Source organism: Crocodylus porosus, unplaced genomic scaffold, assembly GCF_001723895.1.
Source record: "Crocodylus porosus isolate Cpor-Errol unplaced genomic scaffold, CroPor_comp1, whole genome shotgun sequence".
In the NCBI taxonomy this organism is placed as follows: Eukaryota; Metazoa; Chordata; order Crocodylia; family Crocodylidae; genus Crocodylus; species Crocodylus porosus.
In genome coordinates, this window is record NW_017728943.1 from 8,174,448 (window position 1) to 8,198,497 (window position 24,050).

General features: G+C 46.8%; 1 protein-coding gene across 1 annotated transcript in view; it reads left to right on the forward strand.

The window, feature by feature from the left end:
- The first annotated feature begins 9,916 nt into the window (after positions 1-9,916).
- MPP3 (membrane palmitoylated protein 3) overlaps positions 9,917-24,050 on the forward strand; it is a 38,036-nt gene continuing 23,902 nt past the window's right edge. Inside the window, exons 1-3 of the mRNA XM_019548508.1 lie at positions 9,917-10,101; positions 20,975-21,093; positions 22,417-22,494. Coding sequence (XP_019404053.1) covers positions 10,077-10,101; positions 20,975-21,093; positions 22,417-22,494 — 222 coding nt within the window. The 5' untranslated portion in view covers positions 9,917-10,076. The remainder of the gene's footprint in view (positions 10,102-20,974; positions 21,094-22,416; positions 22,495-24,050) is intronic.

Sequence of the window (24,050 nt, forward strand, 5' to 3'; positions counted from 1 at the left end):
TGGCAGAACTGGCACTGGTCATAGGGGTGTTGGGGGAGCCACCCTGGCTCCATCAACCTTTCTACTCGTGGTGCTGCTCCCCACACACCTAAGGCCACATCCCTATGCCTAGCCAAGTGTGCTCTGCCTGTCACAGATTAGCCTCCATGGAGACCCTGGCCTCCTGCTTTGTGCAGCACCCCTGGCCACAGAGTACAAAGCAGACAGGCTGAGGTGCCTAAGCAGTGGGGCTGGGTCCAGTGGTGGTGGAGACACTGGCACTGGCAACCAGGCAGGGTGAGCCACTGCTGCGGGGGCTGCTGGGAACCTGAGTCTAGCTGCCCCGCCACCCCACCGTGCAGTGTGCCTGGGGGTGGTGGGACTAGCTGCGTTCGCCACAGCCCAGGCTGCCTCCTGTACCTGGGCCAGGCAGGGCTGAGGGACCCACCACAGACTGGATAGAATCCCTTGGCACTTGGATCTGGCCCAGGGGCCGTATTTTGCCCATCCCATTATAGCAAGACTAATTTAGCTAAAATGTTTGGCTCTCCAATGGGGTTATGCCAGAGTGCAGTAGAATAATATTCATGTTTCTCAGACCACACACACAGGCCCATCATGCTGGACCTTGTAAAGGGTCATACTTTCAAGGAATTGCAGGTCAATCATTTGCACATTTTCTATTTTCAGTACAAGAAATGCAAAAATTACTCAATTCAGCCTTAACTAGATTATTAAAGCTCCAGTCTCCTCCTATCATTTTTAGGGGGTAGGGCTAGGGAGGGAAGTACAGAGGAGAAATTGCTGCATATAAAACATTTCTGTACAAATGACAGGTCATAACATTTTACAGTATGAAGCAAGAAATGTTAAGCATAATATAAAGTGTCCAACTGGATATTGATAAATGAAAGGAATAGTAAAAATAAATGCTATTCTGGTCATACATAGATATTGCCTTGAAGATGAGGTTTACTCACCTGGAATCTACAATAAATACAGTAAACAATGCAAAAGAAAGTCTGAAATAATGAAATTCCTGGTCAACCGTGGTTCAACCTTGGCATAAATCTATTTAAATCAAGTGGACAATATTATGACCTATTACAGCTACTTGGATTTTGTTTGAAGCAAGTCATTGCACAATTCTGAGTGTAACCATGGAATAACTAATGTAAAATTCAGTTTGGATGCTAAAAGATTCCGCTTTAGTTTAGTAACTGATAATGGCCCACAATTCAAGCATACAGTAGCTCACTTCAGTAGTTCTTACATAGATGCATGGATTCAAGTGTCCCATGTGCTTATTAAACATCACCAAATAGTTTAGCAGAAGAAAATTAGTATGAGCACCCAGTTTCTTTGGTTTGCTTTTGAAACATTCATATGGCTTCAAAGAGTACATATTTACTATTGTCGTAATTCTTTATTTGTCCATCAAGTATGATCAGGATAAAAACCGTGGTGTCAATATACTGAGCCATACAGTCGAGCCTGGAGTAAGTTATATTACAATAAATATTTCAGTGAAAATGCCAAATAGGATACTGGCACTGCAAGTACAATTTCTAGTGGTCACTGTTGTCTTGTTAAAGAAACAGCTGTATCACTTGCACCAAAATTCTGTATTGTACCCACTTCCATAATTTAAAACACTTAAGATCTGAAACCTAATGTATCAATCTGAATTTGGACAGAAACCTTATCATAATCTCTTGATGTTGTCGGAGGCAGAGGATTGGGTTATATGAACTATAGCAGGGGTTGGTAGTCTACAGCCAGTGGACCGGATCTGCCCGTGGAGCATTTTATCTAGCCCACGGACATGGGAGTTTGGTGGCATTAGGTGGTAGGAGACTTAAACAGCAGTTACTTTCCCCTCATTGGCACAGGGAAGAGTGGCAGTTGATGTTTTTCTTGTGCCGGTGCAAGGGAATAGCAGTGGTGGCAGGCGCTTTCCTCATGCAGGCACAGAAAAAAGTGGCAGCAGCCAGTGTTTCCCCCATGCCAGCAGGGTAGAAAAACTGGAGCAGCAGCTAGGCTCTAGTTCCCACGCTCTGGCACACCTCTGACCTGAACTGGTTCAATCCAGCTGGTGGCCTTAAAAGATTGCAGACTGCTGGACTACAGGGCAGTAATCAAACTTAGGAATGCTTTTGCCCTGTTCTAGTGAAGCACTTAAATCATGTTTTGACTGTATAGCATGTGAGTAATCTCACTAACCTTAGTGACACTACTTATACTTGGAAAAAAAACACATATTTAACTTCTCCTTTTGGCTTTGTTTTTATGTATTTTATTAAAAAGTTTGGATCTGTATAGCTGGCTGAGGAAAGAAGGGTCTCACTGTTCTGATGCACATACCTCAGGAAGGAGCGTCTTTCCATTAAAGAGATATTGAGTATGTTTAAGGTTTCTTGTGCTGCAACAGATTGTCATTAGAAAGCAAGCCTGTGGTCAAGGGCAGCATACAAAACAGAAGTTTCCTGCCTTAAAAAAAAAAGTTCAAATGAAGTTGGATGGAATAGTTGTTGAACCAGCCATTTAATGGTTCAGAAGCGTGGCAGAGCAACTTTGGGTGCCTCACTAAGGGCTTGAGCAGGCTGAAGACCAGCCTGAAGGTGGGAGCAGATCCAATCAGGCAGTCACATGGCATGGCAGGTGAGACAGGTGGGCGGCCAATGTTGTGAATTGTGACTGGCTTCGTGTAGGCCCCATGTCACAAGGAGTTAAGGACTTATATTCATGGCACGTGGTGTGGGATGTGCTGTAAGCAAGCAGAAAAGCAAATGATCTAAGACTTGATGATGACCACTTAATACTACTTAATATGTAGCCCTTGAAATGTTTTCAAAGGAAGTGATCCCTTAATTGAAGAAAATTTTCATTTCTGTCACTATTCGTGAACTTGAGAGGACTGACGTAAATTTTCTTTGGATTAGTCTACCTGGTTACTGACAACATGGCATTTAAAAACGTGGTGAATCAATATGTCTGAAAGGCGAGTGAATCATAGAAAATTAGGGTTGGAAGGGACCTCAGGAGGTCATCTAGTCCAACCTCCTGCTCAAAGCAGGACCAACCCCTACTAGATCATCCCAGCCAAGGCTTTGCCTAGCCGGGTTTTAAAAACTTCCAAGGATGGAGAATCTACAACCTCTCTGGGTAGCCTGTTTCAGTGCTTTACTTCTCTCCTAGTAAGAAAATTCTTCCTAATATCTAACTTAAACTTCAGTTACTGCAACTTGATACCATTGCTCCTTGCTGTGTCATCTGCCACCACTGAGAACAGTTTAGCTCCATCCCGTTTTGAACCACCCTTCAGATAGTTGAAGGCTGCTATTAAATTCCCTCTCTTCTCTTCTCTAGACTATGTAAGTCCAGTTCCCTCAGCCTCTCCCCAGAAGTCATTTGGACCAACCCCCTCACTATCTTCATTGGCCTCCTCTGGACTCTCCAATTTGTCCACATCCTTTCTGTAGTGGAGGGCACAACTGAACACAGTATTGCAGAAGTAGCTTTACCAATGCTGAATAGAGGAAAATAATCACGTCCCTTGCCCTGCTGGCAACACTCCTACCAGTACAGCCCAGTATGCCATTAGCCTTCTTGGTAACAAGGACACATTGTTGGCTCATATTCAGCTTATTGTCCACTGTAACCCCTAGGTCCATTTCTGCAGAGCTGATGCCCAGCGAGTCAGCCCCCAGCCTGAACCAGTGCATGGGATTGTTCCATCCTAAGTGCAGGACTTTGCACTTGTCCTTGTTGAACCTCATGAGATTTCTTTTGCCCCAGTCCTCCAATTTGTCTGGGTCACTCTGCATCCTAGCCCTACCCTCCAATGTATCTGTTACTTCCCCCCAGCTTGGTGACATCTGTAAACTTGCTGAGGGTACACTCTATGCCATCTTCCCAGTCATTGATGAAGACATTGAACAAAACTGGTTTCAGGACTGACCCCTGGGGCACTCCACTTGATACCGGCTGCCAACTAGACATTGAGCCATTGATTACTACCCTCTAAGCCTGATACTCCAGCCAGTTTTCTATCCACCTGTGAGGGAAAAGAAGAATAGAGGGGGTGGGGAATGAGCTTACCATGACAGGAAAAATCACAAACATGCTGTGACCGACCTGAAAATTGCCAGAAGTAGTGCACGGTGACACCCCACCCCTTTCTGAGGAAGCAAATAGCCTGCATGTGGGGAGGCACTGAGGATAAAAGGAGGAGGAAATGGCAGCCCAAGAGAGAGAGAAAGGGAGTGAGGACCATTGAATGGAATTGATGGTGTGTTTACAGACAACTGGTTAATTAAGGACTCTGTAGAGATGAGGAGCTCAGGTTGTCCTGACTTTGAGTTTAGTGTGGTATGCTACAAGCACTCAGATTTTTTTGTCACCTTAAGCATTTTAGTTGTTGCCTGTGGGTACCTTAGCCCCCAAAAGCACTGTGGGGATAGGCTGATGGTATTTGTATAACTGAATGCTTGACACGGGGTAGGAGGACATAGTGTGGTCAGCAGCAGGGGTGGCTTTGAGGCTAATGGACATGTATGTGATATTAGGGAGCTGAAACCAGAAGAGAACTCCAGGTAGTGGTGGATTTGGGTGAATGGTATGACAGACACAAAGCTGGTCAGAAACTTCAGGGATCTGAGCCTGAGACTATTTGGGGAAAGGTACAGTAGCTGGGCAGAGTTAATTTGGGGATGCCCTGGATACTTTAGACCCCTATAACATTAACAGGACTTTGGGTAAGCAGTGCCCATAAAATTAGCAACAAGAACTGCATGCCAGGTGGGTTCATTTTATTTTGTTTTGTTTATCACTATTGTGTGAAGGAAGGCTGCATGCTTTCTTTTAACTTTGGACTGGAGCTATTATTAACATTGAGGTGGTATTAAGGCTGGGGTATGAGGGGAAGTTGGAGCCCCAGACTTCTACAAATGGTTAATAGTCCATCAGTTTCTATACGAAGGACTTAGGACTGGAATAAATGGGGATGAACACTTCCCATTGGTAAAAACAAAAAAAGCGTGGCAGGCATTTTTATTTTGAAGACAGCCCTGAAATCCAAAGAAAAGGAAGCATGATGTATGAGAAAAGACATTTGGAAGCAGGTGGCGAGGTCAGGAATGTGATCCAGTGGGAACACCACCGTATAACAGACCATTTATCCAGTCTATACTTCCTTAGCTTGCCTGAGAGAATGTTGTAGGAGACTATCAACAGCCTTGCTAAAATCAAGGTGTACCACATCTGCTGGTCTCCCCGCATCCAGAGAACCAGTCATCTCATCACAGAAGACAATCAGGTTGGTCAGGCATGACTTGCCCTTGGTGTATCCATGCTGACTGTTCCTAATCAACTTCTCCATGTGCTTAGAAATGGATTCCTTGAGGATCTGCTCCATGATTTTTCCAGGGACTGAGATGAGGTGGACCTGTTTGTAGTTCCCTGGATTCTCCTTTTTCCCTTTCTGAAATACGGGCACTATGTTTACCCATTTCCAATTATTCAGGACCTCTCCTGATAGCTGTGCATTTTCAAAGATAATGGCCAGCAGCTCTGCAGTCACATCAGTCAACTTGCTCAGCACCCTTGGGTGCATTCCATCCAGCCCCACAGCCCCATGGACTTATGTATGTCTAACTTTTCTAAATAGCCCCTAACCTGTTCTTTAGCCACTGTTGGCTGCTCATCTTCTTCCTAAACTGGAGAGCTGACCTTGATTGTGAAGACTGAGGTGAAAAAGGCATTGAGTACTTCAGCCTTTTCTGAATCCTGTCACTAGGTTCCCTCCTCCATTCATTAAGTGACACACACCTTCCTTGATCTTCCTCTTGTTACTGACATACTTGTAGAAACCCATCTTGTTTACCCTCCACATCCCTTGCTAGCTGGAACTCTAATTGTGCTTTGGCCTTCCTGACTTCTTCCCTGTGTGCCTGAGCAGTGTTCTTACACTCCTCCCTAGTTGTGAGTCCAAGTTTCCACTTCTTATAAGCTTCCTTTTTGTGATTTAGTTTACTGAAGAGTTCCCTGCTACGCTAAGCTGGTCTTTTGCCATACTTGCTAGTCTTCCTGCATATTGGGATGGTTTGTTCCTGCACTCAGTAAGGCTTCTTTAAAGTACAGCCAGGTCTCCTGAACTCCCCTCTCCCTCAGACTGGCTTCCCAGGAGATCTTGCCCATGAGGTCTCTGAGCAAGTCGAAGTTTGATTTTCTGAAGTCCAGGGTCCTTACTCTGTTGCTCTCCATCCTTCTTTTTCTCAGGATCTTGACCTCAGTCATCTTGTGGTCACTGCTGCCCAAGTTGCCATCTGCTAGTGCATTCCTGACCAATTCTTCCCTGTTTGTGAGCAGCAGGTCAAGAAGAGCACAACCCCTAGTCAGCTGTGCCAGCACTTGTACCAGAAAGTTGTCCCCACATGTTCTCCAGAAACTTCCTAGATTGCCTGAGCATTGCTGTATTGCCTTCCCAGCTGATGGCAGAGTGATTGAAGTCCCCCATGAGAATCAGGACCTGCGATTGGGAAACTTCCACTAGCTGTTTGAAGAAAGCCTCATCCGCCATGTCCTCCTGGTGTGGTGGCCTATAGCAAACCTCAACCACGACAACACCCTTGTTGCTCTCTCCTCTGACCCTAACCCAGAGACTTTTGACAGGTCTATCTCCAGTTTCACACTGGAGCTCTGAGCAATCATACAACTCTTTTACATAAAGTGCAACTCCTCCTTCTCTTCTGAACAGTTTGTACCCATCCATGACAGTGCTCCAGAGAGTCAAGTCTCTGTTATTTCAATCACGTCATAGTGCTGTGACTGTGCAAGGACTTTCAATTCTTCCTGCTTGTTTCACAGGCTTCATGCATTCATGTACAGGCACCTAAGGTAGCTAGTTAATTGCCCTGGTTTCTCAGGAGGAATGAGAACACATCCTCTGTTGCCCCTTCCTGCCTGCTCTTCCTCCAGGTCATCCGCTTCCCCACTTACCTCACAGCTTTGGTCTCTATCCCCCAGTGAACCTAGTTTAAAGCCCTCTTCACTAGGTTAGTGAGCCTGTCTGTGAAGATGATCTTCCATCTCTTTGTCAGGTGGATCCCATCTCTTCCTAGCGATCCTTCTTCTTGGAACATCATCCCGTGGTCAAAGAAGCCAAACCTCTACTGGCAACATCACCTGTGCAGCCAAGCATTGATTTGTAGGATACACCTGCACCTGCCCAGGTCCTTTCCCTTAAATATGTCAGAAGTCTGCTCAAGAATTGGAAGAAAAGCTTTTTGCATTTCAGCATTTTATTACCCTCCATTCTAGCAAATAATTCCAATTTCGGCAGATAAGAAAGACTGAGTAGACACCTGTATTTTTTTTTTGAATACCACAATTCAAAAAATGGAAGAAACAGGTTAGAGTGATCACTGTAGGAAATGAGAAGCTGCAGATAATTGTGATACTCAGTGCAAAAGCCAGCCATTAGAGAAATTTTCAAAAGGAACTTTTGTTCAAGCACAGGTAAGAGGATGGATAACAGAGGAGCTTTTATCCTGAATTGGCTCCAGCAAGTATAGTTTGGGCAGTCTGCTGTCTTTTTGAAACTAAATTCAATACTTGTGATGGATTCTTAAGAAAGACATACAACTGATGACGTTTAGAAAACCTGACCCCATCGCAGATTTGATTATCGTTCAAGGTGGGATGATATCACAGCCTCAGCCTTTGGATGTCTGTGTAAGCAAGTCTTTTAAAGATACATTTTAAAATCTTTATCAGAAATGGCTTCCGAATGGCAGAAACAGCTGATTCTAACTAGCAAAATACACTATGTGATTGTTTCTCTTGTGTGAATGGATTATTAAGACTTGGTGATATATGAAAATGGAGACTACTGTGCTGCTTCAAAAACATTACATCTCTAACTGACTCGGTGGATCAGAAGTTAATGTTGTTTGGGAGATGTCAAATATTGTTCAGTTTTTGGCAATGAAGTGCTACAAATATATTTGGTTATGTATATTAAATAAAAAATCAAATAAAGACATGTTTGCACAGATATAAATTACTTTCCATAATTTATAAGGCATATAAATGCAAGTGTACATACACACACATGCACACACACTTACTGATTGTCGAAAAATTTGGGTGCATCTTTCTTTTTGAATTAATACAGTAGAAATGAATTTTCATTACCCTTTATAATATACAGATGGCAAAGTGCCAGATAGGCATAAGTAGCACCTTGGGCACATACTTATAGTTTGCAGTTCCTGTAGCTGTGCAGTTTGAATGTATAAACTGCTACACTACTGCTGATCATGTGTAGTAGGCTCCACAGTGGTCAGGCAGGTACATGGCTATGTACCCCCTGGCTGCATGGACACCTTCCCCAGCAGTGGCATCTCCCAAGTAGTGTGGTGCTGATGAGGGGCTGATGAGGGGACTAAGGACATGAGCCCTCAGCTGCTGGACCCAACCCATAGGTGCCCCACGTCTCAGTAGCCAGCATCAAGCAGCAACCCTGGATTCAGTGGCACAGTAGGGTGGTACCTCCTTTCAGTCCAATCTGATACCCTGTTAACATAGGAGCCTGGGGCTTATGCCCCAGTTGCCCACTGTTAAGTTATGCTATTGGGTGGAGGGGGGCCAATTTTAGCTCCATTAGCTGAGGGGTTAGGGCGTTTATCCAGGAAGCAGACGACCTGGGTTTTAAATTCCCATCAACCAGAGGGGATTTGAATCTTTGTCTTGGACTTTTCAGCACTGTGCTTCAATTGCCACATTGCAGGTTAGGCATTATCTGTGGCCTTTTCAGCCTTGCTCTTGAAGCTGGATCAGAGGGAGATAGGTGGGGCTTAGTGAGACAGATACTGGTCTGTGTGCTAGCCTGGACTGTTTCTCCCAGTGGGGCCAAAAATCTGTTGCTGTACTTCTCCCCATCAATTTTATTCAATAACTGTCAACTGCAAGGTGCAGTGCCTTAGCTTCAGAAGGAGCACTGGAGGACAGCTGTACAATATCTATCCTGTACTGTTGGTTACAGTACTGTGCTGGAAAACAAGCAATGTACAAGTTTAAACCCCCTCAGCCTAAGATGAGCCTGGGGCCCAGGTCATCTGCTTTCTGGTCAAGTGCCCTAACCACTCAGCTACTGGGGCTAAAACATGGGAGAGTCCTCTGTTGCTTTTTTTTTTTTCCAGGACACATTCAGGGTGTTTGTATATAGCCACGTACCTGCCTGGTCAGCATGCAGCCTCCTGTGAATGCTTCATAGAATGAGGTATATGGTTGTGCAAATGAGAGCAGAACTACATTACTTACTGGGCCCTGAACAGCCTAAGAAAGAAAGAGGCACTGTATGAAGCTTTCACATTGCTTTCATAGATGGATATAACTTTTTCAAGAAAGGCAGAAAGGGGTGGGGGAAGGAGACAGTGTTGCTCTGTTTGTAAAAGAGACTTATGCCATTTCTCAGGTGCAGTATGAAGCAGGAGGAAGACCTGCTGAAAGCTTCTGTGTAAAGGTCAGAGGGGAGAATAGCGAGGGTGTCTGCTGAGGTCTATCAAAGCAGGAGGAAGACGTGAACGTGGCTTTCTTTAAACAACTAACCGAAGTTCCCAAGTCTCAGGACTTGGTTCTCATGGCGGACTTTTCAATTTGGGTATTAGGAAGAACTTTCTCACTATGAAGTCAGTTAAGCATTGAAACAGGTTGCCTAGAGGGGTCCTCTGAAAGTTTTAAGAACAGATTAGATAAATACTTGAGTACTATTGTTTTTTTTTACATGGTCAAGATCAAGTGTAGTTCCTGTTTTTATCCATTTAACATCTGACTTGTTCTATCAGTGAGAACTTTACATAGTATTGGTTTTGTCAAGAAGCATCCTATCTTCAGCAAGCATTTGTTCTAGCTCTCTTGAGGTCTCCTCCAGCTCTACTTTTTCAAAGATTCTGTGATCTCTTTGTGTCTGATACCGGACTTCAGATGTTATTTTTGCATATTTCAGGATTTACTCTGAATCACAGTCCAGGAAAAAGAAATATTCATTTTGACTGAAGTTGAACATTTGCCTCCAGGATTAAGAACAAACAGCCATGCCGGTGCTTTCAGAAGATGCAGGTATTTAGTTTGAATTTTTCTCTAATTATAAGAGTGTTTGAAAACTTAGGGTGATTACACAAGTTATTTTTCACAAGATCGGGCCCCTGAAAGTTCTCTGCAGCCATGACATAATGCACATGCATGGCTGCAAAGCACTTTTAAAATGGCCAGTTGCACGGAAAATTAACCCTGGTCAGATCAGGAAATAGGTGAAGACACTCTAAGGCAGAGTGCCTTAGGGAAATAGTGTTCCCTCCAGGATTAATTTTTTTTCAATTTGAGAAGAAAAAAAGACCCTTATCTTGGATTAAAGCAGGGGTCAGCAACCCCTGGCACACAAGGCCATTTTGCTCAGCATGCCACCACCAGCCCCGGCTCTGGGTAGCTGCTGCCAACGATGGAGCCTGGGCTACTCCCAGCAGGTGGCTGGGAAGCTGCAAGCCCTGCTGGAAACAGGCCAGGCTCCATGGTTGGCAGCAGCTACCCAGAGCTGGGGCTGGGTGCAGCAGGCAGGCTGCAAACAGCTACACCGGGCTCTGGCATCAGCTCCATACCGGCATATGCATGTGTGCCTTGGAGTGGGTGGTGGGAGGGGCCTGAGGCAATGCAACCCCTGTCTCTCCGCTGCTGCCGTCACAGAGCTGATGGCAGGGCTCTGGAGCTTGGCACAGCCATTTGTAGCCAGCCTGGGCTCGGGGCAGCTGCAAGCAAGGCTCCACAGCTCTGGCATCAGCTCCATGCTGGAGGTGACTGCACATGCACAGCTCTTTGCAGCCAGCCTGCTGCAGAGGCCCAGAGCCCAGGCTGGCTACAAGCAGCTGCTCTGGGCTCCGGAGCCCAGTCATCAGCTCTATGCTGGCAGCAGGAGAGAGGGCGGGTTTGTGCTGCCTCGTGCCCCTGCCACTGTCTGGTCTGAGGCATGTGTGCAGCTGTTTGCAGATTCCTGGCTGCAGCCAGCCCCAGCTCTGGGTAGCTGCTGCCAACTATGGAGTCCAGGTTGCTTGCAGCAGGGCTTGCAGCTGAGCTGGCCTGATTCCCACCCACTCCAAGCTCAGCACTGGCCCAGCCCCCCTACTGGGATGAGGCTGGCATTCCACCTTGCCAGGAGCGCCACACCTTTGTGGGCTTAGCTGTGTGGAGTGGGTAGGTGGTTGGGCTGATGGGCAGGCTCTGGGCCAGGGCCTTGGCTGGCCTGGTTCCCCAGGGAAGCACAGGGGCTCCAGCAGGCCCAGGGCATTGTTGGGTCAGACTTTGTCTGGTGGCCTGCCTCTGTGCACCCATGCGTCTGATTTTGTACGTTTGTCTGCCTCTGGTTTTGTGTGTCTGTGTGTGCACACATGCGTCTGGCTCTGGATGTGTGTGTGCATGTGTCTGTTCTGGTTCTCTGTGTTTGTACACATATGATTGTGTATGTGTGTGTATGTGCCTGATTCTCTCTGCTCTCCTCTTTTTTTTTCTCTTTCCCTCTTTCTCTTTCTCTCTCTTCTTTCTCTTCTCTCTGTCTCTCTCACTGCAACATGGTTAACAAAAAAAGTACACAACAACAAAGGCAACATCTATGATTATTAAATATACTAATAATCATATTAGTATATTTAATACTAATGCCCTGCCGTATACTGTGCCCCATCCCCAAATTTTGTTTTTCTGGCATGCCAGCACTCTGGCACCTTCCAAGGTAGACATTGTAGTTTTTTGGCACTCCGGCCAAAAAACGTTGCCTACCCCTGGATTAGAGTATGAGGCAACAGGGGAGCAGGCGGCTGCTGTGGCTTTGGCTGTGATCCTGACCAGGCTTGGGTCCACAACCTGCCCCCACTGCCTCCTCCCCTTCCACCAACTTCTGCTCTCCACGCTCCCACTGTCTCTTCTTCCTTTCCTTTGACAACCTCTGCTCAGCCTGCCTCATGCTCTACCCACCTGCTCTCCCACCTCTTACCTTTGCTGGCGCCAATTTATGTGCAAGGGTAAGTGGCAGAGGTGGAGGTGTTGTGGGGGATGGGAAGGTATTCAAGGCTTGCGGGGGGGGCATGCACATGGGGGATAATGTGGGAGGTAGGTAGTCACGGCAGAGAGGCAGTAGGGAGCAAGAGGCAGGGGTCAGGCCCCACCAGGAGTGGGGAGGTTAAATTTAAAATGACCCTCTTTTCCATGTATAGAATCTAATTATGGGGGGGTCATCTTAAATTCTGGGTTGTCTGGGATTCAAGTAAGTACACTAATTTTCTCTCATGGGATATAATTCTAGTTTAAATCAATTCAACAATCTTAGTTCTAATCCAGTTACATTTTCTGTCAATTCAGTTACTGGAAATCAAATAAATTTTAGCATAAATTAAACTGGAAAAAGAAGATCAGATTTCAGGAGGGACCTAGTTTGATATGACACTTGTATCTCAAGGGTGCAAGCTGTTGCCAGGCTCCCACTGGACAAATACAAGTCTCTCTCAGCTGTAACAGTGTAGTCAGTCACATCAGTGTTAAAATCTCATACCACTTTCTACCCAATGAAAACAATGTAATAAGCATTAAATCAAATGAGGAGAGGCTATCAATTGAATAATTGGCATTAAATCAAATGAGGAGACGCTAATGTCCTAATCTAACAACAAGTGGTACAACAAGCATCAGAGTTATAGGGGAAAAGAAGATCTTTACTGAGCTTGCACTGAGGCTGCTGTTACTAGGGATAGGTCTGTTTGTCCAGTGGGAGGAAATAGAAGACATAGGAGAAAGCAGTTGGTGAGGAAGATCTCAGAAGGTTTGTATCCATTTGCCAGGAAAAAAACTTACTAGGTTTAACTCTTAATCCTCTTTGGACGACACCTGCATCATTTGCCAACTGAAAATGCCTCATCAGAAAAAGAGCTACTGTGTGCTCTCCAGGCAATGCGGTCCAAAAGTCTCCTGTCTCTACCTCTTTGCACTGTGCCTTAGTTTCTATCAGGGGCCAAAGAAATGAGTAGGGCTAGGGTGGTATTTCTAGGCAGAGTTACCTGATTAGTATAACTTGTAGTTGTGCTACAAAGCAAGCAGTCATCTGATGAACCTCCTATGGCTTTCCCAAGTGGAGCCTAGTCTGGTGGCCCTTATTAGCTCTGAGATCAGATCTTTCATGGCCAAACATCACTTGAGATTACAAGGACATAATGATTAGGGTGAAACACTTAGAACAAGGAACATAAGTATGTAAGGAGTACCATATTGAGTCAGGCAGTATCCTGTCTTTGACAGTGGCATAAGTAGGTGCTTTTGAGCAGTGGGACCAACATTTTTGGCAGGCATAGACAAATTAGCCCTGCACCCTTTCGAAATGCCAGTCTGATCCCTTTCCCTTACCTGATCTGCTGTTCAGCTTTCGGTTCCCTGTCTTATGTTCCCTGGCTAAGCTGCTGCTCTGCTTTCTGATTTCTGCCCTTTGCTTCCTGCCTGATCTCATGCTCTGCGTTCTGTTCCTTGCCCTATTTGCTATTGTGCTGCCTGTCCCGTCTCCAATCTAATGCATGTCACACACAGGCTACTTGGGGCACTTGCGGCACCCATGTTTCAGGTTGGCCACCTCTGCTTTAGAAGGTGAATGGATATATACAGGGCATGTCTAGGAAAATTCATCCCCTGTCATACCCTCCAGGCGCATCTACACATGTGTTTTACTGTGGAATAGTTTAATTTGCTCTGCAGTGGGTATGTCTACACATGATTCTTTACTGCACGGGAGACTAATCTACTGCGTAGTAAAGAGCCGTCATGTACACATGCACCATATTTACTGCACAATAAATTAGTCTACTGCGTGGTTGGCTACTATCTGTAGATTAATCTCACAGAAGCATGCATGTAGATGGTGACTCAAGCATAAATCTGTGCCCTGTCAGCCCCTCACTTTGGCCCCTGTTCCACCACCTGCCTGCCCCCTGGGCATCATGCTCCTCGGCTGCGGGCATGTGCTAAGCCCTGCTGGCACCAGAGTCTCTTCCTGAGTCCCCAAAGTCCCTGGAAGTAGCCATGATGGCAGTGTCCCCAATGCTGCAGGCAATGCCCTGGGGCCCCAGCTGGTCAGAGGGAGAGACCACTGACCTCATCACAGTGTGGGATGAGATTGAGGTGCAAAGGCAGTTTGCCCAGGGCAGCCAGTCTAGCATCCATATCTATGAAGACACGGTGGCCTGCATGCAGGAGTGCGGCAACTAGTGGTCACATAAAGGTCAAGGTCCTGTGGGCCCAGTGGGTCCACATAATGTACCACGACCAGTGCTTGGGTCTACCTGCAGAGCTATGGCCTTTATGTGGCAGCTGGACTACATTCTGGCCACAAGGAATCATAGACATGGCCATCATATCTGCTCCAGTACAGGTGGCCTGCCAGAGCCTCTGTTGGGACCCAGCAGGGATGAGCAGTCTCCTGAGGAGGGCCCTTCAGGGCATAAGGACCAGGTCCCAGTGCACTCCCTGTCCCTGGCCTCATCTGCAAACTCAGGGGTCAACACCTGCCCCGCCAACTTGGTGTGTACACCCCTAGTGGAGAGGACAGGTTGGGGATGACCCCAGTGGTGACCAGCTGCAGCTGTTCTCCGGAGGGGGCCACTGAACAGGCAGCCAGGTGCCGTGCCTCCACACCTTGGGACACTGTAGGCAGCCGCAGCACTTCGCCACCTACAGGGACAGACTCGGACCACTAGGATCACCTGCCACGCCCATCTGGTAAGCCCTGCACAGAGAGGAGGGCTGGGGGTGGGTAAGGGGACACTGTAGCCACCCGTGCCTATGCCAGCTCATCAGCCCATCCCTGGGCTGCCTGCCTGGAGCCAGGGGGCCTGCACAGTGGGGGTGGGGGACTCTCCATCTCCTTGCCTCCCTGCCTCTCTCCCCCTGCTCTGCCTGGGCGAGATCCTCCCTGCTACTCAGAATTTCTTCTCCCCCCCCCTCCCCCCTCAATACTTAGGGAGGGGGAGGCAGTTCAAAACTTTATTGAGAGGCCAGCACCCTCCTAGCTTGGCAGCCAGGGGCCTGTTGCATGCAGAGAAACTCACTGATGGCAGCGACAATCTACTCCTCAGCTGCCGGGATCAAGCACTCACAGTATAGGCAGAGATACCCCTCAAGGTGGCGGCACACATTGCAAGGAAGTGTGTGCTTGCCTGGAGCACCATCAAAGCCCAGGACCCCGTGCCAGGTTCTTAGCTGTGCACGGGGCACTATGGTGATCATCATCAGCAGGGTGTAGTGGGTCGGGCACCCCTCAGAGTGTTCAAACAGCTTGTCATGGTGTGCCTGGGGGACTTTCAGAAAGGGGGCTGTGCAGTGGGAGCCCTGGCCCAGGCTGCATCTGTTGGGAGGGGGAAAGGTAGGATGTTTCACCAGCCTGGTGTCCCAGCTGTGTGGGAGCTCCTCACCCCTGACCCTGGGCAGCATGGGCCTAGTGCTACTGGAGCAAATTGCCTGGCCTGTAGAAGGAGAAGCAGGGAATTGCTCTGGAGCTGCTGTGGCAGCTGCTGGCAGGAGCCAGCTCTGGCTTGGCTTGGGAAGGGGACTGGGAAGTCAGGTTGCCTTTGGCAAGCACCAAGTAGGCTCCCTGCCCCTGCAGATGGAGTGGGGATGGAAGGCTTGGCCAGTGGCCACCTGTGGCAGGACCTACCCAACCAACTTACCATGGTCCCTGGGCACGTGTGTTTACAGCTCCTTAGTACTGTGCATGTTATCTCTGATGTGTTGCAAATTCTCACAAAGAACCTCTCTCTCTTGGCTCTGCAGGTCCAGCAGCTGCACACGGGGGAGAAGCACCAACCGCTGGCAAGGATGCACCTCCAGGGGCACCTCTACCATTGGCAAGCACCCTTTGCAAGTGCTGCCTCCTCCAGTGGTGCACACAGGACTGCACCCACCTGCTGGATCAGCTGGCACAGTGGCAGAGGAGCAGCTAGTGGACTCACGGGCCCGGTGAGCCCAGGAGATGGAGTGAGGGTGATAAAGGGAACAGGAGGACCGTGCCTTCTGGAACAGGCTCTTCGCCTCCTTGAGAGAATGCTTGAGGCCCAGGAGCAGGTGCAGTAGAGACAACAGAGGAGGACCACCAGGTGCTGGATGTCATTCTGGCCCTGTTGGTCTCCTTCATGCTGCCCATGGTCCAGGCCCTGGCCCCGGCTCTTCCTGGCCCCTGACAGCTGTCCACGGCCCAGCCCCTGACCCTGGCCCCAGCCCTATCTGGCCCCGGGCAGCCACCTACAGTCCAGCCCCAGCCCTGCCTGGCCCCTGGCAGTCACCTGTAGTCCAGTCCCTGGCCCTTCTGGCCCCCTGGCAGCCACCCAGTGCCTAGCTCCCCTAGTGGGCTTGGGATGAGGTCCAGTGCCTCCTGTAGTGGCCAAGGCCCTTGCCCCTGCTTCTGAGCCAGGTCCCCCAGCAGTCTGCCCCCTCCTGCTCCCCGTGCTGCAACCTGGGCCACCCCCTGCTGCTCACCCAGGTGCTATGTAGCTCCTGAGTGGGAGTCCTACTGGCCCCAGCCCTGTGATCGAGGGGGAGCAGGTTGCACTGCCTTCGCCCCTGGCCAAGCCTCACCCTTGGTGGTGTGGCCAGAAGCTGGGGTGCCAGGCACCTCTCCCCAGGATCCATCCCGTAGGCACCTCCACTCCACTGTTCCCCCTGGGAGGTCATACACTATACTGTATATAATTGTATGGGGAAGAGAGTGCTTTATTGGTGGGCAGCGGGGTTGGGGTGGGATCTGTTGTTGGGAAGAGAGGGTGGGAGAGAGTCTGTTGTTGGGGATGGAAATAAAGACTGTTGCTTGAAACTTAGTGTGTGTGGTCTTGGGGGTGCCCTGGTGGCCTGGAGTGCATGGGCAGCTGCCCAGGCACCCAACCCTAGAGGGTGGAGGAGATGGCCCACAAATGCCTTGTGGACACGGTGCCTTGTCCACCGCTGTGGGGAGGGCAGAGAGCATCCATGCTGCACTGGCCACAGGCTCCTGGGAAAACATCCCCTGCCAGGCTGAGCCTGCCTCCCCCAGCATTCCCTGGCACCTGAGCAGCTGCGGCCAGAGCCTGAAGGTTCCCCTGGCTGCTGCAGGGGAGCAGAGCAGGGTAGGAGCAGGCTGTGCACGGGAGCAGAAGCCCCACCTCCTGCCATGAGGCCACACTCCAACTGGCTCTGCCAGCCCCACAGAGCTGAGCCTGGCAGCGGGAGGCAGGGGCAAGTCACTGGCCAAGGCTGTGCTCTGAGCAGCTCTGCCACTGGCTCTCCTGCTGCCTCCTACCACTGGGCTGAGCTCAGTGGGGCTGGCAGAGCCGGTCGGAGCGCAGCCCAGCGGCGGGAGGTGGGGAGAGCCAGCGCTGAGCTCTAAGCAGCTTCACTAGCCCCATGGAGGTCAACCTGAACTCCTAGTGCTGCTGGACTCCTTCTGGGGCATGGGCCCCCAGATCTGCATGTGGGATGACAGGAGGCTGCCGCTGCTGCCTGGGGCCAATGGCAGCACCAGTCTTCCTGGCACTGGGTGTGAGCTACACCCAGTGCCAGTCCCAGGCGGCAGCCTTCTGTCATCCCATGCACAGATCCAGGGGATGCACCCCCGGGAGGAGTCTGGCATGGCCCCAAACCCCACCCAGATCTGCGCACGGAATAACAGGAGGCTGCCGCTGTCGGCAAGTGACACAAGTTTTGCTTGTCAGCAACTTGAGGTGCAGTTTCCCAGAAACCTCTGCACCTATCTCCTTGAAACCTGGCAGACTTTATTCTCTCAGCAGGGCCTACCATCCCTGCAGTTTTCATCTGAATCAGGCAAGAAATGATAAAGTTATAGTCATTTTCATGATTCCCCATTTTAGCATATGGGAGAAACGTTGAAATGCGTTGAATCAGTGAAACAGTTTTGACGAAACGAAACGAAACAGTGCTTTGAAACTAAACAAAACGATGAAACGAAACATTGTCCCTTCAAAACAGCGAACCAGAAGTAAAAATGAAACGGTGCTGGTTCACACAGCCTTACTGGAGACCAAAAGCACAGGGCAGTCTTTTATGGAGGAGGGCTGGCACCCAGCTGCCTAAACCAGACTCAAATGTAACATAGTCTTCAAGCTGGTCTTCCTGTCCCTGGGAATTTTAGAGCACTTCAGAATGTTGCCCTTACACACTGCAGTAAACTTTCCCTTTTCTGAGGGACCTCCTGCAGGCATTCCAGTTCGTAGCCTGAATGAGCCACACACATCGCTACACATACCTGTGGGGGAGGTGTGTGTGGCTGGGTCAGCCACACCTCCCTTGATATTCAAACTATGGTAGATGAAAAACACTTTTCCCTTGTAGTCAGTTCAGCCAGTTCAGCAAAATGATGTTTTGTGTCAGTGGAGCAAAATCAATGCTTACCATGTAAAACAAACTACACCTGTACAAGGTGGTACCACTGGTATAACTGCATTTACCGTAGTAATTTCTGGCCAATATTTTTATGTTGATCACGGATCTCACCTAACACATGCCTAACCAATATCAGCCCTGTGGTGTTAATTTTATGTTGGTACTGCCTCCTGGAGCTCCCTCTGGCTGTTGCAAGGAGGCAGAGCAGGGCAGGAGTAGTCCTGATCTAAACTGCTCCCCCCACCTCTGTTTGCTCCTGACACAGGTGTGCTTGTACATGCTGCACCTGGGAGTAGTTTACTGCGGAGCAATTTGCTCTACAGTTTATTCATGTGCATTACTTTCACATGTAGATGTGCCCTCCCTGGCATCATTTGTTGAGAGGATGCATGACTTTTATGTAATACCTGTTAGTGGACCTGTTCTCCATGGATTCATCTAATTCCTTTTTTAATCTAGTTATGCCTGACCTCTACATCTATCAACACTGAAGTTCAGTTGCCACTTTTGTGTCTACTCACTCTATTTTGTGAGATCTTTCTGCAGTTCCTTACTATCAGCTTGCGATTTGACTACCCAGAATAATTTAGTATTACCTGCATACTGGGAGATGTCATTGTACGCTCTCTCTTCCAAGTTGTTGATGAAAATATATAGCAAAACCAGGCCCAGCACAATACCCTGGGGGACCCAATATATTGACTTTCCTCCATCCTGAAAAATGATCATTTAAATGACCCTTTGTTTTTCTTAACCAGCTTTTGATCCACCAAAGGACCTTCCTTCTATTCCTGTGGTAAAGGACCTAGTCAAAAGATTTTAAAAATCCACATATGTTACATCAACTGCATCCTTCTTGTCCATGTGCTTGTTAACACCCTCCAAGAGCTCCCATAGATTGGTGAGGCGGATTTCCTTTTGTAAATCCATGTTGACTCTCTTCCTAAGTATATTATACTTATCCATGTGACTGCTGATTTTATAGAAGTGACACTGGTCTGCAGTTTCCAGAAGCCCTTTTTGAAGATGTATGTTATGTTGGCATTCCACCATTCCTCTGGCATAGAGACAGTTTATAACAATATTTTAGACACTATTGCCAACAGTTCCACCTTTATGTTTCACATATGATTTCCTTCAGAACACCAGGGAGAATTCTTCAGACCTGTCTGCTAGGAAGAACTGAGCTGATGTGGTAATCTTTCCAATATCCTCTATAATAAAGATCAATTCAGAGACTTCTTTAGCTTTTTTGCTAGAGCCTGAATGTACCCTTTTCACCTTGGTCATCTGCAATAATGTCATTGATTAGCTGGCTTCCTGCCTCTGATGTATTTAAAGTTTTATTATTAACTTTAGCACCTTTCGCTAAATGTTCCTCAAATTCTTTTTTGCCTTGTCTTATTACATTTTCACATTCAACCTGCCAGAGTTGGTGGGCTTTCCCATTTCCACCATTTGGGCACATCTTCCATTTTTTTTGACAATGCATTTTTGCTGGGGATCACCTCCTTAACCCTGATAGTAAACTACGCAGAGTGTTGATTTGACTGCTGGCTGTCCTTTTTGGTCACATTCACATGAGCACGGACATTTGTTTTACCCAGGGACAAGAAGCAGCAGTACATCTCGTTCCTGGGGTCAAAAAAACCCCTCCACGCTGCAAGATAGCAGCATGGAGAACACCTGAATGTGCAGTGTGTGGCGCTGCAGATGGGTTGTGGTGCCACATACCACATGGCTGCACTTGTCTGGATGTGGCCTTTGGCTTTCAGTCTATACTGTTCCTGAGCCTCTAATATAATGGTTTTAAAGACCTTGCAGGCTGCCTCCAGGCCTTTTACATTTTTGACTGCTCCTTTTAACTTCTTTCTAACTAACTTACTCATGTTTGTCTAATTTCCCTTCTTAAAGTGATATCTTCTTGGTTTTTTTGTTTTTTGTTTTGTTTTGTTTTGGCTTACTCCCTCCCACTAAAATATTGAATTTACTTATATTATGATCGTTATTACAGCTTAACAGGAAATACATTTTGAACCAGGTCGGGTACTTTACTTGGAAGCTAGCTAAGTTTCTAGTGTGGAGCGTAGCTGAGGCAGCATTGGGTAAGAGGAGGTGACAAATCATAGCACATTCATCCTTACTCCTTAATCCTTACTATAATTCTAGGTAGATTAGATTGAATGTATTAATAAGATTCCTAGTTACTTAAATTGTGTTAGATTCAGCTGTTATAAGGTCTGACAGAAACAGACAGAGGAAAGCTACATTTCAAAATGACTTATTAAAGAACCAATGAAGATTCTGTCTTGCAGTATACCAGATATCAGACCTCAAAGAGGATCAACTGTTTAAGAAGGGAGACTAACTTTGAGAGAAAAATACCTGGAAGTTAGCTGAAAATCTCAATATAATGTTGATTATCAGAAGCATGGTTTTTTTGCATGTGGACAAGTAAAACTAATGCAAAGTCTATAACAAACAGTAAATAAGAGACGTTACATAAAACATTTTTGTTCTGTATACATTGTAATTAATTTAGGATTGCACGAAACCTTAGCCCTATTGACATCTCAGCTAAGACCTGATTCAAATCACAAAGAAGAAATGGGATTCCTTAAAGATGTCTTCAGTGAGAAGAGTCTTAGTTACTTAATTAAGGTAAATTATTTCTTGAAATAATTTTTTCTTTATGAGTAGTAATTTGCATTTCTTTGAATTTTTTTAGCCATGGTACTCTGCAAATGCTTACTTGTTATGGATCAGGGCAGACTAGAGATAGATTATGATGTACTTAAGTAAGAGCTGCAGCACCAGGCACTTTGAAAAGCACCAAGTGCTGTGACACTTGCAGTTGTAGAAGCAGGAAAACTCCTGTCGGTGCTAAGAAGATGGCAGTGGTGTGCTTTTGAACTAAAATACATTGAAGGTGCTTTAGTTCAAAAGCGCACTGCTGCCATTTTCTGTGCGCTGACATGCATTTCATCACTTATACAACTGCACACAGTGCAACACAGTTCGCATCAGCTCTCATGTGGAGCAGACTCGATTAATCAATTAATTGAGTCTGCTTCGAAGCAGTGGATCTCTGGTGTGTCACGGAACAAAAAAATATGTGTATAAATACCCTTAACATTTCTGACTATTCCTGAATTAAGATAATCTTGAAGCTGGAGAAACTGTCTTCTTTCCAAAGCAGAAAGGGCATGGAGTTCTTCATCCTCAGTTGATATTTTTGTTGCATTTAAATAATTGCTTTTTCTGTATAGAAATTTCATTTTAATGTAATTGATAAGTGAAAATTTCAGTGTCCATAAATTCATTTCTTTTTGTGAAATCTTATATGTCCTTTGTCAAAAAGGAACAGTTCTACATTGACTGATCTTCAGAACTGATGGTTTTTTATGTGAAATTTTCAGAAGTGTTTGATATTAGACAAAAAAAATTGATTTGTGTGGCAAACAGAAGGACCAAGGATTAATGAGGCTTTCAGAAGATTCATGGGGGAGGGTTCACAATAGAATAGGATAGGGTAATGACTTACACATTATGATAGTATCCATTTACATCTTTTTCTGTCTTTCTGTCAGAGCTAAATAATTTATCTACCAAAACAGTGTCTTGATCGTAAGTCAAGTGTGATTGACATCTGAACATGGGCACAGAATATTAAGGCAGAAAGATAAGCATTTGTGCATTGTCTTCAATTTTTTCCCTTCCCCCAGGTTACATAGGAGAAGAATTTCAAAAAGCGACAAGGGATTTAATGGCACAAAATAGAAGTTGTGCTTCTAACTTTTTTAGGCAATTTTGAAAGGTTCTCTGTGCATTACTGTCCTTGATAAACTTTCCTTTGTACATAATTCTTCCTGATGCAAGCAATAGAATTTCTAAGAAATTACTTTAAACATGTTGCAATGGTGAAAAAATTGGGTATTTTTGCGTTTCCATATTGTCATTTGCCTAAAAACATCTGTATTTCAGATACATGAAAAGCTCCGTCATTATGAAAGGCAGAGTCCAACCCCTGTTTTACACAGTGCAGCAGCTTTGGTAGAGGATGTAAGTATGTTTTATTCCTATTACTTTATTTATAAATGATGTTATTTTCATTCTTAGATTTGAAATTTATACAGGAAAAGACTGGAAGTCTCAAACTGTAGTCACTCATATGAAAACTAAACCTTAATATATGGTTTGTTCATGTGTAAAGAAAAAAAAAGGATTTACTTCCAGAACAGCAGCATTCCCTCCTTCAACAGTTATACTTCTAAAAGAGGATTTGAGAATTCATTTAAATGATTTAGCGTACACAGGACTGTGAAACTTATTGTCACAAATTACTTTGAAGGTCAGGATTTTGGGGTTAAAAATTATCTGGTCACACAGATAACAGAAATATCCTTAATTATAATAGTAGTGTAAGCATTAGGTTGTAGCTATGCTTGTTCAGAAATTATGCAAGAGGAAAGGATTTCTTAGAACGATATATTTTATTGGGTCAGCTATGTAGTTGGGATAGAGTTAGACAGGCTTTCAAATGAATGCTGTGCTTGGCTTGTTCTGATTGGACCTGATTAAGAACATCTTGTATTTGAAAGCTTATCTAATTTTATCCTGTGGCAGAGCAGCGGTTGTGCCTGCCACTTTAAGGACTGGGCCAGGGAGGGCCAGGTGCCTGATGAGGATGGCCACTTTAAGGCCCAGCTCCCTGAGCTGAGGACAGTTCATAAGCAGCCGGCAGAGACTAAACACCTCTCTGCTGAGCTCTTCCAGGAACACCTTGGAGGCAAGGGTGGAGCTATGGGGATGGTTTGGAGGCCTTGTTGGTCCTGGGCAAGACCTAAGACTGCACCCTGCTGGGGCAGGAAGGCCTGGTAGGGCTGCTAGTGGCATTACAGTCCCCATGTAAATGCCAGGAATGAGCACCTCCCCAGTGCCTTAACCTCAGCCCCCATCTTCGGGTGGGTTATTTAATGCAGGGAAGGCCAGGTAGACTTCTTGAAGCGCCTGAGCCTGCTGGTGTGAGTGATCCCATGGGGTCAGGCATGCTTTGTGAAGCACCTGAGCTGGGAATGGGGGACCCCGGAAAGCAAGCAAGTAGCTTAGACCTGACCCGAGGTGCCCAACTGGTCCATGCTGGGGCCAGGACCCAGAAAGGGGTCAAAAGGGCCAGGGGCCCATTGCGAGGGATGCCCACAGAGCAAAGAAGCTCAGGGTCCTGACTGGCCTGACATGGGACCTGGGCCTAAGGGGGAGCTGAAGTTCCCAGAGAGGGGACCACAGCTAATGTGCAAAGGGTACGGTTGAGTTAGCTGCCTGGAATGCCATCTTGAGGCTTGGGCCGCAGTGTAGGGATACAACAGAGCTCCAGATAACCCCCTAAACATCGGGGTTTAAAATGGGTGGCCTCCCACCTAATTAACACCTCAATACTATTACATCAAGCGTGGCAGATGAGTGAGGTGGGTGGCTGGCTCATAGACAGGAGGGAAGCCAGTGTTTGCACTAGGCGTGAAAGCTTGTCCCTGTCACATCCCAACAATAAAAGAGATCACCCTAAGAAATTCTTGCTTCTTGCATAATTTCTGGCCCATTACGGCTACATCAATATTCTT